This window comes from Eschrichtius robustus, chromosome 16, assembly GCF_028021215.1.
Source record: "Eschrichtius robustus isolate mEscRob2 chromosome 16, mEscRob2.pri, whole genome shotgun sequence".
NCBI classification, from domain to species: Eukaryota; Metazoa; Chordata; class Mammalia; order Artiodactyla; family Eschrichtiidae; genus Eschrichtius; species Eschrichtius robustus.
Genome location: NC_090839.1, coordinates 55,261,038 through 55,274,334, shown reverse-complemented (window position 1 = coordinate 55,274,334; position 13,297 = coordinate 55,261,038). Strand labels below are relative to the sequence as shown.

General features: G+C 50.0%; 1 protein-coding gene across 1 annotated transcript; it reads left to right on the top strand.

Annotated features, from left to right (window-relative positions):
* Positions 1–2,045: 2,045 nt before the first annotated feature.
* Positions 2,046–12,507, top strand: SEPTIN12 (septin 12). Its single transcript, XM_068566171.1, is given in 9 exon segments — positions 2,046–2,208; positions 4,635–4,760; positions 4,838–4,919; positions 6,315–6,452; positions 6,589–6,751; positions 6,753–6,899; positions 11,340–11,436; positions 12,153–12,204; positions 12,288–12,507. Coding segments are annotated over 9 exon segments (1,188 nt in total).
* The last annotated feature ends 790 nt before the right edge of the window (positions 12,508–13,297 follow it).

The window sequence follows — 13,297 nt, the reverse complement described above, 5'->3', positions numbered from 1 at the left end:
TCACTCACGCGTGACACCTCTCCTGGAGAAAGTGTTTTCTGGGCATAGAGGCTTATTTCCTTAGGAGACATTCCCAGAGACGGAGTCTCCTCCCGTGCAAGGTGGGTCTCCATGTCAGCAGCGCTGTTTGGTGATCCGCACAGAACGTTCTCATCTGTGTTGATGAGGAGGCCAGCCTCTCCATGTCCCTCAAGAGCTGTGGCGTAGCTTGAGAGAGTTCTCCAGCAGGAATGGCACGCGTTCAGGGCAGGCTCTGCCTCCAAGCCTGGAAAGTGAAGTTTAAGCCTTTGTCTTCAGATGTGTAGAAAGTGGGGGAGCAGAAGGGCATGGGCAGGGAGGGACAGAGGCTGCTGGGGCTCAGGACAGTTGAGCTGAGCAGATCGGGCAGAGTTGCTGAGTCCTGGTGGGCAGAGTGGGGGCGGCAAACCACCACCTGCTTTTGTAAATAGTCTGACACGCAGCCACTCCTGTCCATCTACTTGTGGCTGCTTTCCCACTGCAACGGCAGAGCCAAAGAGTAGTTGCAACAGAGATCTTATGATTGGCAAAACTTAAAATCTATACTATCTGGCCTTTTACAGAAAATATTTGCCAACATCTGAGACAGAGGATTGCTTAGAGCTTGCAAACTCAGGTGCCAGGAAACAGGTGAGAAAGAAATAACTGAGTGAGATGAACTTGGTATAGGAAACATCTTATTGGGGAGACATTAGGGAGGGGTGAGGACTATGGCAAACTGGAGAGCACGTATCCCATCTAAAAAGAGCAGCTAGGGAGTTCCCGGGTGGTCCAGTGGTTAGGACTTGGCGCTTTCACTGCCAGGGCCCGGGTTCAATCCCTGGTCAGCAAACTTTAAGATCCTGCAAGCTGCGTGACGTGGCCAAAAAAGAAAAGAAAAGAGGGCAGCTTGAGTCAGCTGTAGGCTGGACCCAGAGTTGCCAAGGCTTATAATCTCTAAGATACACCAGAAATCTAGAGGTTTGTGTGAACAAGAAAAGAGGCCACAGAGGGTGAGCATGTGGACACAGATCCCAGCCCTGCCACTTCCTCACTGTGTGACCTTGAACCACTCACTGGACTCTCTGATCTGGAAACTGGGGGTAGTAACAGCACTTACTTCACAGGGCTCTGATGATTATTAACAAGTTAACATCCTAGGCCTCCTAAAACAGTGTTGTGCACAGACAAAACTCTGGCTATATTGGCAATTTAAAACACTACGATGCCAACAATGGACGGACCAAAGAAAACACATGGATGTTGTACTTTCTGGCCAAGGGTCACAGGTTTGCTTCCCCAACAGAGTGGTTAAGGGGCATGAACTTGGAAGCAGAGGGACTGGCTGCTGCCCAGGGCTACCACTTACCAGCTAAGTGACCTTGGGCAACGGCGCTTCCCCGGGGCGGGGGCAGGGGGTTCCTGTCTATAGAACTAGGCCGGGGTCATTGTGAGGGTTATAGGGCAGTGACCCGAAAGGGCCTGGTGGAGTAGCTTACCTGTCCCTGTTCTCAGCCCCCTGCTGCAGAGTAGCCCCCAGGTGGGGTCACAGGAAGGGGGTGGAGCTCAGGTTCTGCAGTTAACTGTCACCCTCTCCCCTCCCCCTCAGCACATAACCAGGGTCTGCCAGGACAGGACAGCCCCCCAAGGCTCCCACAGGGATCCAAGGCCACCAGGTGCCACATGAGGCTGCTTCTCTCCTTCTCTGTCCCCCATGGGTCCAGCCCCTGTGTTTTGCCAGGCTGGCCACACTCTGCTGCGGGAGAGTCTGAGTGGGGAGAGACAGATCCCTGGGGCTGGTGCATATCAGAAAGCGGGTTCAGTCTCCCCTGAGAAGCAGCTCCCCCAGGCACCCCTCAACAAACCCTGTGGGCAGTGGGGACTTGTGGTGTGCATAGGTGAAGGGGCATGAAGTACGGGAGTGCCTGGGAGCAGGTCTCAGGAGTCAGGGTTCAGAAATGAGAACTCGGGTGGTCCCCCTCTGGAGCCCCAGTGACCCCCTTCTCCCCACCCCACCCGGATGACAGGCATCGTTGTTCCTTGGCCCCATGGACCCCCTGAGGCAGTCCCCCTCCCCCAGCTCATCACGGGCCTCCAGCCCGAGGACCCTACCCTGCGAGATGCTTGGTTACGTGGGCATCGAGGCTGTGCTGGACCAACTGAAGATCAAGGCCATGAAGATGGGATTTGAGTTCAACATCATGGTCGTTGGTGAGTGAAGGGCCTCGGGCTCACAGGAGGACAGACCAATGGACGCCACCCTGTGGGCCTGGACCTGTCGCCTCTCAGAGCCTCAGTCTCCCCATCTGTAAAGTGGGCCTGATAGTCGTACCTCACAAGAGTGTTGTAGGTGGAAATCTGGGAAACTGAATTGTGAAAAGACAAAAATCACCGTGAAGCCCCAACCAAACGCAAACAAAGCAATAAAAAGGGAGGCCATGTGTGGCAGGAAGTAGGGAACAACGGACTCAGATCCTGGTCCCAGGCCTTAATGACCCCCAGTGTGTGACCTGGGGCAGGGCCTCTGACCCCTTGCTGCCTCAGTTTCCTCATCTGGCTTAGCACAGTGCCTAGCATCTAGGAGGTTCCCCATGGGTCAGTTTTATCCGGAATTGCATTTTTATATATGCAAAATTAATGTTGTAGGTCAAAAACTACACTTCTCACAAAATAAACTGTATATAATGGAACATAAAATGTCAGAGTGTGTAGCACCAACTAAGGGCATTATTCTAAGGTGGGGGTACCCGATAGAAATGTCATAGGAGGGGACTTCCCTGGCAGTCCAGTGGTTAAGACTCTGCACTTCCACTTCTGGAGGCCCGGGTTCAATCCCTGGTCAGGGAACTAGGATCCCGCATGCCACGTAGCACGGCCAAAAAAAATGAAATGTCATAGGAGCCACATACATAATTTTAAATTCCCTAGTAGCTTCCTTTAGAAAAGTAAAGAGAAACAGGACAACTTACTTTTAATCGTCTTTTTTACTTAAACCAATACATTCCAAAAATACTATCATCTCGACATATAATCCATATAAAACATTATTCATCAGATCATTTACGTTGTTTTTGTCATAACAAGTCTGCAAAATATGGTTTGTTCTTTTACACCGACAGCACATCTCGGTTCAGATTGGCGTATGGCTGTACTGCCAGTGGCAATAGCCAGGTGTGGCTCCCATATTGGATAGCACAGCCCAAAGGACAATTTCAGTTCTTCTTTAATTTTTTAAATTTTATTTATTCATTTATTTTTGGCTGCATTGTGTCCTCATTGCTGCGTGTGGGCTTTCTCTCTGGTTGCGGTGAGCAGGGGCTACTCTTCGTTGAGGTGCGCGGGCTTCTCATTGCGGTGGCTTCTCTTTGTTGTGGAGCACGGGCTCTAGGCACATGGGCTTCAGTAGTTGTAGCTCGCAGGCTCTAGAGCACAGGCTCAGTAGTTGTGGCGCACTGGCTTAGTTGCTCCGCGGCAGGTGGGATCTTCCCAGACCAGGGCTCGAACCCCTGTTGCCTGCATTGGCAGGCGGATTCTTAACCACTGCACCACCAGGGAAGTCCCAGTTTCAGTTTTAGACACAAAAGTGTGTCCTGCCCTGTGATGTAGGATGTTTCCTACTGCAGGGTGTGGTCCTCGGAGTTTGAGAAGCCTGCACAGCAGGGAGAATGGACCACCTACAAGCTCAGGCAGCATAGGGGAATCTCACTAAAAGAAGCCAGACATGAAAGAGCACGTGCTGTGTGATTCCCCAAGTAGAGGGTGGGCAGCGCTGCTCCCTACTGATGAGGTCAGGAGAGTGGCTGTCCCTGGGGCTGTGTTAACAGTTACTGCGAGGAGGCAGGAGTGGTCTTGGGCGGAGCTGTGTGTTCTGTCTCTTTATCTGGTGCTGCATACATGGGTGGTTTAATTTGTAAAAATGCATTGACCTGCCCATCAACAGATGAATGGATAAACACAGTGTGGTCTATCCATCTGATGGAATATTATTTAGCCATGAAAAAGTATGAAGTTCTGGCACATGCAACAGTGTGGCTGACCCTTGAAAGCATTATGCTGAGTGGGAGCAGCCAGATACAAAAGGACAAATATTGCGAGATTCCATTTATATGAAATGTCCAGGGAATTCCCCAAAGGTCCAGTAGTTAGGACTCGGCACTTTCACTGCCTAGGGCCCGGGTTCCATCCCTGGTTGGGGAACTAAGATCCCATAAGCCGAGTGCTGCGGCCAAAAAGAAATGTCCAGAATAGGCAAATCCATAGATAGAAAGCAGATTAGTGGTTGCCAGAGGTTGGGGGGGAGGGGGAATGGGGAGTGAGTGCCTAATGGATATAGAGTTTCTTGCTGGGGTGATGAAAATGTTTTGAAGCTAGATAGGGGTAGTGGTTGCACAACATTGTGCATGTACCCAATGCCACTGAATTGTACACTTTCAATGGTTAATGTTAATTTTTTATTATACGAATTTTGCCTCAATAAAAAATGGGGGAAGGCATTGGGCTGGAGACTTATGATAATACGTGCTTTTCTGTATTTGTTATACTTAGAAAACAGTTTACTTTCTAAAACAATTTATTTAAGAATTTCAGAAACATGCCTAACGCATCCACCATTGTTGCTGCCGTGTGATTACTCACAGGACAGAGCGGGCTGGGCAAGTCCACCATGGTGAACACACTCTTCAAGTCCAAGATGTGCAAGTCCACCATGCCGGGCCTGGGGGTGCCCACACCCCAGACGCTGCAGCTGCAGTCTGTGACCCACGGTGAGAGAGCACCCCCTCACCCCACCCCCACCCCACCCACCCAGGCCCACTCTCAGCCCTCTGCTCTCCCCCTACAGTCATCGAGGAGAGCGGCGTGAAGCTTAAGCTGACCGTGACCGACACGCCCGGCTTCGGGGACCAGATCAACAACAACAAGTGGTGGGTCCTGGCGGGGAGGTGGGGAGGGCAGAGCCCTGGCTGCCCCTGCCCCTGCCCCTCCAGTCTCTGGGAAACATCCAGGCCTGGAGCCACCTGGCTGTGGCATCTTTGAGGCTCAGTTTATTCGCCTGTACAATGGGTGTGTGCAACTCTCCCCCCAAGATCAAAGGGAGTCAAGTATGTAAAGGTCTTTGCTTGCTGCCTGGAAGCACTTGATAGAGGCTATGGTATGGCAGGGGGATAGAAGCCCACACTCCAGAGTCAGGACCCCTGGGTTTGACCACTTCCCAGCTGTGTAACCTGAGCCTGGCCACGCAAGCTCTCTGAGCCTCCTCTTCCTTCTTCGTAACTTGGGGATGACGACATCCCTCTTGCAGAGTTGTTCTAGGCTCTCAAGGAGATGAAACACACACACACACACACACACACACACATATAATCGGGACTGGCTGCACAACTTGTGGGACCCAGTGCAATGAAAATGTGGGGCCCTTATTCAAAAATTACTAAGAATTGTAAGACCACACCCGCAGAGCATTCAGCCCTGCGTGGGCCCTTCGTGGTTCAGAGCCCTGAGTGCCGGCTCCATCCACACTCCCGTGAAGCCAGCCCAGCACACAGCACCTCACTGAGCACTTAGTATGTGCAAGCTCTGTTCTAGACACAGGGATACAGCAATGAACAGAACTGATGAACATCTTTGTCTCCATGAAATGTATATTGTCATGGGTGTGGGGAGGCAAACAGTGAACAAAATTAATCAGTTATGTGGAGGGTGAACCTGAACTCTTTATCACCAACACAGGACACTTCTGGGAGTGAAAGGGGGATGGAGCTGTAGTTGGTGGGGGAGTGCAGTTTTAAGCAGAGTGATCAAGGCAGAGGGCGGCAGGTGCAAAAGCCATGAAGTGGGGTTGGGGTGGGGAGGGGAGGCAGAGCTCAGCAGTGGGATGGGGTAGGGACTTGTAGGGCAACATAAGGACTTTGGCTTTTCTTTGGCCACTGGAGGCTGAGCAGGAAAAGGATCTTTTTGGCCGCTGTGTTGACAATAGTCCTGTTGGGGGAAGGGACCCTGGCAACAATTGGGCGAGAGTCCCTGGTGGTTTGAGCCAGGCTGCAGCAATTTCTCTCCTTTAATGCTCACTCCTCCCCTACAAAGTAGGCGCTCTCTTACTGTCCTCATTTTACGGAAGAGGAAGCAGGGGTCTCTCTGAAGATGCAAGGGTGTGGGGGGATGGTACTTGGGTGACCAAGGGCCTCAGGTTGTGTGGGACTGAAATTCCTGTGTCCCAGGCGAACGGGGCGATTGGTCATCCTAAGGGGAGAGCACCCAGAGGACCTAGGTTGAGGGGGGCTCCTGGCGAGGTTCTGAGGCTGAGCCATCTCCCACCCCAGCTGGGACCCCATCCTGGGCTACATCAGTGAGCAGTATGAGAAGTACCTGCAGGAGGAGATCCTCATTACCCGGCAGCGACACATCCCCGACACCCGAGTGCACTGCTGCGTGTACTTCGTGCCGCCCACCGGGCACTGGTGAGGTGGCTGAGCCAGCGGGCAGAGGGCCACCTGCGTGGGGAGAAGAAGAGGAGGAGGAGGGACCCCCAGGGTGGGCTGTGGGCTGCCACCCACTCATCGTATGCTCACTGCCATCGCTGCCCCGCCTGAGCAGCCTGCGGCCCCTGGACATTGAGTTCCTGCAGCGGCTCTGCCGGACTGTGAACGTGGTGCCTGTGATCGCCCGGGCCGACAGCCTGACCATTGAGGAGCGAGAGGCCTTCAGGCACAGGGTGATCTGGGCACCTGGGACAAGTCTGAGGTCAGTGGGGGTGTGGAGGCGGGGAAGAGTGCATAGGTGGGCTGAGGTCACCTGTGTGTGGTCCCCAGATCCAGGAAAACCTGAAGACTCACGGCATAGAGGTGTATCCACAGAAGTGCTTCGATGAGGACATCAATGACAAGATCCTCAACAGCAAGATCCGGGTAGGAGGCCATGGGAGGTGGGGAGGCTGGTGGGACCGAGGCTGGGTGATGTGCTTTCCACTCATCCTTTCCATCTGAAGATTCATCTCTCTCTGCAACTTGGGGAAAGTTCATATATTTCTAGCAGGTTTGAATCTCCACTCATCCACAAACTCAAGGTGAGCAAGAAATAGGTCATATCAACAACCCCCAGAATGGGAGAAAATGTTTGCAAATGATATATCTGATAAGGGACTTGTATCCTGAATATATAAAGAACGCTTACAAATCAACAATAAAAGACAAGTACCCCAAGTTAAAAATGGGCAAAGGATTTGAATAGACATTTCCCCAAAGAATTTATACAAATGGCCACTAAGCATATGAAAAATTGTTCAACATCATCAGTCATGAGGGAAATGCAAATCAAAACCACAATAAGACACCACCTCACACCCACTAGGGTAGTTAGTATCAAAATGACACACAATGACAAGTGTTAGTGAGGATGTGGAGAAATTGGAACTTTCACACACTTGTGGAAGTGTCAAAGGGTGCAGCCATTTTGGAAAACAGTCTGGCAATTCTTCAAGGTTAGACACTAAGTTACTATGACCCAACAATTCCACTCCCCAAAGAAATGAAAACCTATGTTGACATAAAAACTCATACACAAATGTTCATAGTAGAATTATTTGTAATAGCCAAAAAGTGGAAACATTCCAAATGTCCATTAACTTGTGAATGGATAAACAAATGTGGTCTATCCATACAAGGGAATATTACTTAGCCATAAAAGGAATAAAGTTCTGATAGATCCTACCCTAACCCTAACCCTAACCCAATGTGGATAAACCTTGAAAATGTGATGCTAAGTGAAAGGAGCCAGACACAAAAGGCCAAATATTATATGACTCCAGTACATGAAATGTCCAGAATAGGCAAATCTATAGAGACAGAAAATAGACTCGTGGTTGCCAGGGGCTGGGAGGTTTAGGGGGAAATGGGGAGTGACTGCTAAAGGGTACGGGCTTTCATTTTGGGGTGATGAAAGTGCTCTGGAGTTAGATTTTGGTGATGGTTGCACAACTTGTGAGAATACTGAAAACTACTGAACTGTACTTCTAAAAGGGCGAATTTTGTGGTATGTAAATTATACTCAGTAAAGTTGAAGAAAGAGAAAGGAAGGAAGGAAGGAAGGAAAGGAGGAAGGAAGGGAGGGAGGAAGGGAGAAAGAAAGAAAGAAAGGGGGAGGGGAAGAAAGAAAGGAAATAGCTTACATCTTCATTTTCTCTGAATCAACTGAATTTCACCTCCAAGCCCCCATCTTCCTGTCCTTGTGGTACATTCAATGTCAGTCTGTCTGGATCCTGCAAAGCACCTGGGTGAGGCCTGGGATTCTTCATCCATAGACACCTGGCCTCCACTCCCTCCCCTAGGGACCCTGCTAACCTACACAGCACTTTAGCTTGAATTAGAAAAAGGCAGTAGCTTCCTTCACAGAAGGGAGCCTGCATGGGATTTCAGCCCTACACAGCCTCATGGTGGGTTATGTTTGTGCAGTACACAAACTGCACATCTGTACATGGAAGCCCTGCTTCTTGCCTGGCATCCAATTTCTCCACACATTCCCTCTTTCCGCTCCCCATTGGAGCAATGAACAGTATTTCCTGTGAAAGATTCAAAGAGCCTTGACCTTCTGCTTTCTGTCCTGAGGCCAGCAAGGACAGCAGCCTGGTCACAGCTGGAACAGTGCTGGGGGAAATAAAGGAGAATGTATTCAAATTAACCTCTCAATAAATCATCCAGATATATAACATCTATTGAGGGTCACATACGGGCTGATGCATAATAAGTGTGCAAGAGACAGTTATTATTGTTAGCATCAGTTTATTCCCCATCACAACATAATTCTTAGAAAAACAAACCTACATGCAGCACTTGTGTGTTTAATCTCCACTTCCTGTGATGAATAAGTAAACAACCAGAATTTACAACAGGGCTCAGCAAACTTTTTTTGTGAAGGGCCAGACTATGGTAAGTATTTTAGACTTTGTTGCAATTACTCAACTCTGCTGTAGTAGAATGAAAGCAACATAGACAAGAGTAAATGAATGGCGGGGGCTGTATGCCAACGAACTTGCCTGCTTTGGCCCAGGAACCATAGGTTGCCAGCCCTTGGTTTACAGAATTCTCTCTGTTTTTTTTTTTTCTTTTTAATTTTTTGACCGGTCCCCGCGGCATGTGGGATCTTCCCCCACCAGGGATCGAACACATGTCCCCTGTAGTGGAAGGGCAGAGTCTTAACCACTGGACGGGCAGGGAAGTCCTCTCTCTCTCTTTTTAAAGTTGTTTTTTTTTTTTTTTTAATAAATTTATTTTTTATTTATTTTTATTTTTGGCTGAGTTGGATCTTCATTGCTGCTCCTGGGCTTTCTCTAGTTGCGGCAAGCGGGGGCTACTCATTGCAGTGGCTTCTTTTGCTGCGGAGCACGGGCTCTAGGCATGCGGGCTTCATTAGTTGTGGATCGCGGGCTCTAGACTGCAGGCTCAGTAGTTGTGGCGCACGGGCTTAGTTGCTCCGTGGCATGTGGGATCTTCCCAGACCAGGGCTTGAACCCGTGTCCCCTGCATTGGCAGGCGGATTCTTAACCACTGCACCACCAGGGAAGCCCTAAAGTTCTTTTATTGAAGTATAGTTGATTTACAATGTTGTCTTAGTTTCTGGTGTACACCAACTGATTCAGTTATATATATATATATATATATATATATATATATATATATATATATATATATATATATATAATGTATATGTATATGTATATATTTATATATACATATTTATAAATATATATATATGTTCCTTTTCATATTCTTTTCCATTATGGTTTATTACAGGATTTTGAATATAGCTCCCTGTGCTCTACAGTAAGACCTTGTTGTTTTTTTTTTTAATAAGATATCTTTTTTATTTTTTAAATTTTTATTTATTTATTTATGGCTGTGTTGGGTCTTTGTTTCTGCGCGAGGGCCTTCTCCAGTTGTGGCAAGCGGGGGCCACTCTTCATCGCGGTGCGCGGGCCTCTCACCATCGCGGCCTCTCTTGTTGCGGAGCACAGGCTCCAGACGCGCAGGCTCAGCAATTATGGCTCACGGGCCCAGCCGCTCCGCGGCATGTGGGATCCTCCCAGACCAGGGCTCGAACCCGTGTCCCCTGCATCGGCAGGCGGACTCTCAACCACTGCGCCACCAGGGAAGCCCAAGACCTTGTTTTTTATCCAGTCTCTATATAGTAGTTTGTATCTGCTAATCCCAAACTCCCAGTCCATCCCTCCCCCACCCCACCCCCTTGGCAACCACAAATCTGTTCTCTATGTCTGTGAATCTGTTTCTGTTTTGTAGATAGGTTCATTTGTATCATATTTTAGATTCCCACATATAAGTGATATCATATAGTATTTGTCTTTCTCTTTCATTTTTTAATAAATTTATGTATATATTTATTTTTGGCTGCATTGGGTCTCCATTGCTGTGCGCGGGCTTTCTCTAGTTGCCCCGAGCGGGGGCTACTCTTGGTTGCGGTGCGCGTGCTTCTCATTGCGGTGGCTTCTCTTGTTGGGGAGCACGGGCTCTAGGCACACAGGCTTCAGTAGCTGTGGCACACAGGCTCAGTAGTTGTGGCTCACAGGCTAAGAGCGCAGGCTCAGTAGTTGTGGCGCACAGGCTTAGTTGCTCCATGGCATATGGGTTCTTCCTGGACCAGGGCTTGAACCCATGTCCTCTGCATTGGCAGGCGGATTCTTAACCACTGCGCCACCAGGGAAGTCCCAGTTTTTCTCTTTCTGATTTACTTCAATTAGTATGATAATCTCTAAGTCCATCCATGTTGCTGCAAGTGGCATTATTTCATTCTTTTTTATGGCTGAGTAATATTCCAGTGTGTGTGTGTGTGTGTATATGCCATATCTTTTTTATCCATTCAGCTGTCAATGGACATTTAGGTTATTTCCATGTCTTGGCTATTGTACATAGTGCTGCTATGAACTAAGAAGTGCATGTATCTTTTCGAATTATAGTACAAAATTATCTCTTAACCCTCATGATAATGGCTGAAGGTGGTAGGAAACTGGGCATGAGCAGAATTATATCACTAGTATAGCTCTGAGTAACACTTGGTTTCCAAGACTTGTTCTGCTAACCCCTTCATTATGCTAAGCCCAAAATTATGCTTCCCAAACATTCACAGAGCCCTGCATCAGTATTGTCATGACTCCCATTTTACAGATGAGGAAACCGAGGCACTGATTAGACTTTGTGTCTTCTGACTTCAGATACCTGGGTTCCTTCTATCACTTTCTCTCCCCACAAAGGACAGCATCCTACAGGTTCCTATCTCAGTGTCTTCTCTCTCTACTTCCCGGGTGGGGCCAACCCTCCGATCTTGTCCCTTCCCTGCAGGAACGTATCCCCTTCGCTGTGGTCGGGGCTGACCGAGAGCACATTGTGAATGGGAGGTGTGTCCTGGGCCGGAAGACGAAGTGGGGCATCATTGAAGGTCAGTGCAGGGGCCCTGGCGAGGGCTCAGGGGAGAACATGTTGAAAAGCGGGGCACGCCCTGTTGCCTTTGGCATCCTTACACCCACCACAGAGCCCGGCACAGGAAACAGACAGACCTGGGATCAAGTTCCCTTGTGCAGCTCGGAAGCCCCGGGCAAGTTCCCCGACCCCCTGGGCCTCAGTTTCCTCACAGTCAAGTGGGTATCACTGTAACATCAACCTCATAGGGTGGTTGGAGGGGGCAGAGCCTCCGCTTTGCATAATACCTGGCACCCAGGAGGCACCCTATTCATTCACTAGAATTGATTGTGGGCCTACTATGTGCCAGGCATGCTATGTGGAATTCCTGAAGGGATACAGTGAAAGCGGGACCAATAATATCCCTGTGCCCACAGAGCTGACCAGACAAGGACAGGTGGGAAAAGCACAGTGAAGGAAATGTGGGATGGGAGGGGGTACCTGAGGGAGCAGAGGAAGGCCCTGCAGATTCAACAACTGTTTATAGGAGCCACCTGTACCAGGGGCTGGGACACAGCCGTGATGAATGAATGAACTAACAAACAAACGGGAGGTGGGCTAACACAGGGAAAAATGGGGGGAAGGGCTGGCGGTGGCAGGGGGTGTGCAGCATACAGCAGGCGCTTACTCGGTGCTGGCCGAGGGCAGGACGTGGAACAGAGCCTGTGCTCAGGGGTTTGGTGCCGTATCTTGCAGTGGAGAACATGGCTCACTGTGAGTTCCCCCTCCTGAGAGACCTGCTCATCCGGTGAGCATGTGGGGAGCCCGGGGGGCTGTGGGGGCCCTGGAGGATGCCCTGGAAGTCCTGCTGACCTGCCGCCCATCTCCCAGCTCCCACCTCCAAGACCTGAAGGACATCACACACAACGTCCACTATGAGAACTACCGCATCTTCAGACTGAATGAAAGCCACGTGCTGCCCCGAGGGCCCGGCTGGGTGAACCTGGCCCCGGCCCCGGCCTCCATCCCTGCCCCCGCTGGCCCCCAGGCCAGCCCCAGACCCCCAAAGGTCTGCTGGTGGGCAAAGGACAACTCAGATGAGGAATGCTGAGCACCGGCACATCCCGGGCCCGCGGAGCTCCCCAAGTCCTGGGCAGCCCCCTGACACACACCTGTGTACTAGAGCATGTATTAAAGGGTGGACATTGCTTTTTATGAAAAGCTGTGCTTTGAAAACAAAAGGCGTTTTGTAAATGACTTCTTTGAGCTATCCTCAAATAAAAGTATTGTTCTTTTTAAAATAGTGTGAGACTCTCAGGCCCTCAGGAATCTTGAAGACCTGGGAGGGCCTGCCTTGGACGACCAGCGCCTTCTGCCCCAGAACCAGAGTCAAGTTCCAAATCATGCTCTGCTGTCCGTATCAGGCTCTGCCGTCTGTCCCAAAGCCTCCCTCCTGCACGGGGCGTCGTAAACACTTAAAAACTCCTCATCTTTGCCACCTTCCCCAAACTCTGTGCCCCTCACTCCTGCCTTCCCTTTTGCCCCACCCTGGCAGACCAGAATGGTGAGAAAACAACTCCAACTTTGGAGTCTGGCGAAGCTGATGTGAAAATCCCCGCCCTGCCACTGACCTTGTGCGATGTGACCTTGGGCAAGTCACTTACTCTTGTGGGCCTCAGTTTCCTCATCTATAAAACTGGGGTGATACTATCGCTCCCACAGTGTTGTTGTGTGGACAAAACGGAGTGATTCAGGGAATGTGCCTGCCACCCCTGGAGAAACAGTTCTCAGAGATGACAGGAACAGCAGAGACCACGGGTACAGGGCAGAGGCTGTGCCCACAGGGTGTGTGAGCACTTCCCAGGACTCTCTGGAACCCTCGAAAGGAAATGGACTTCACG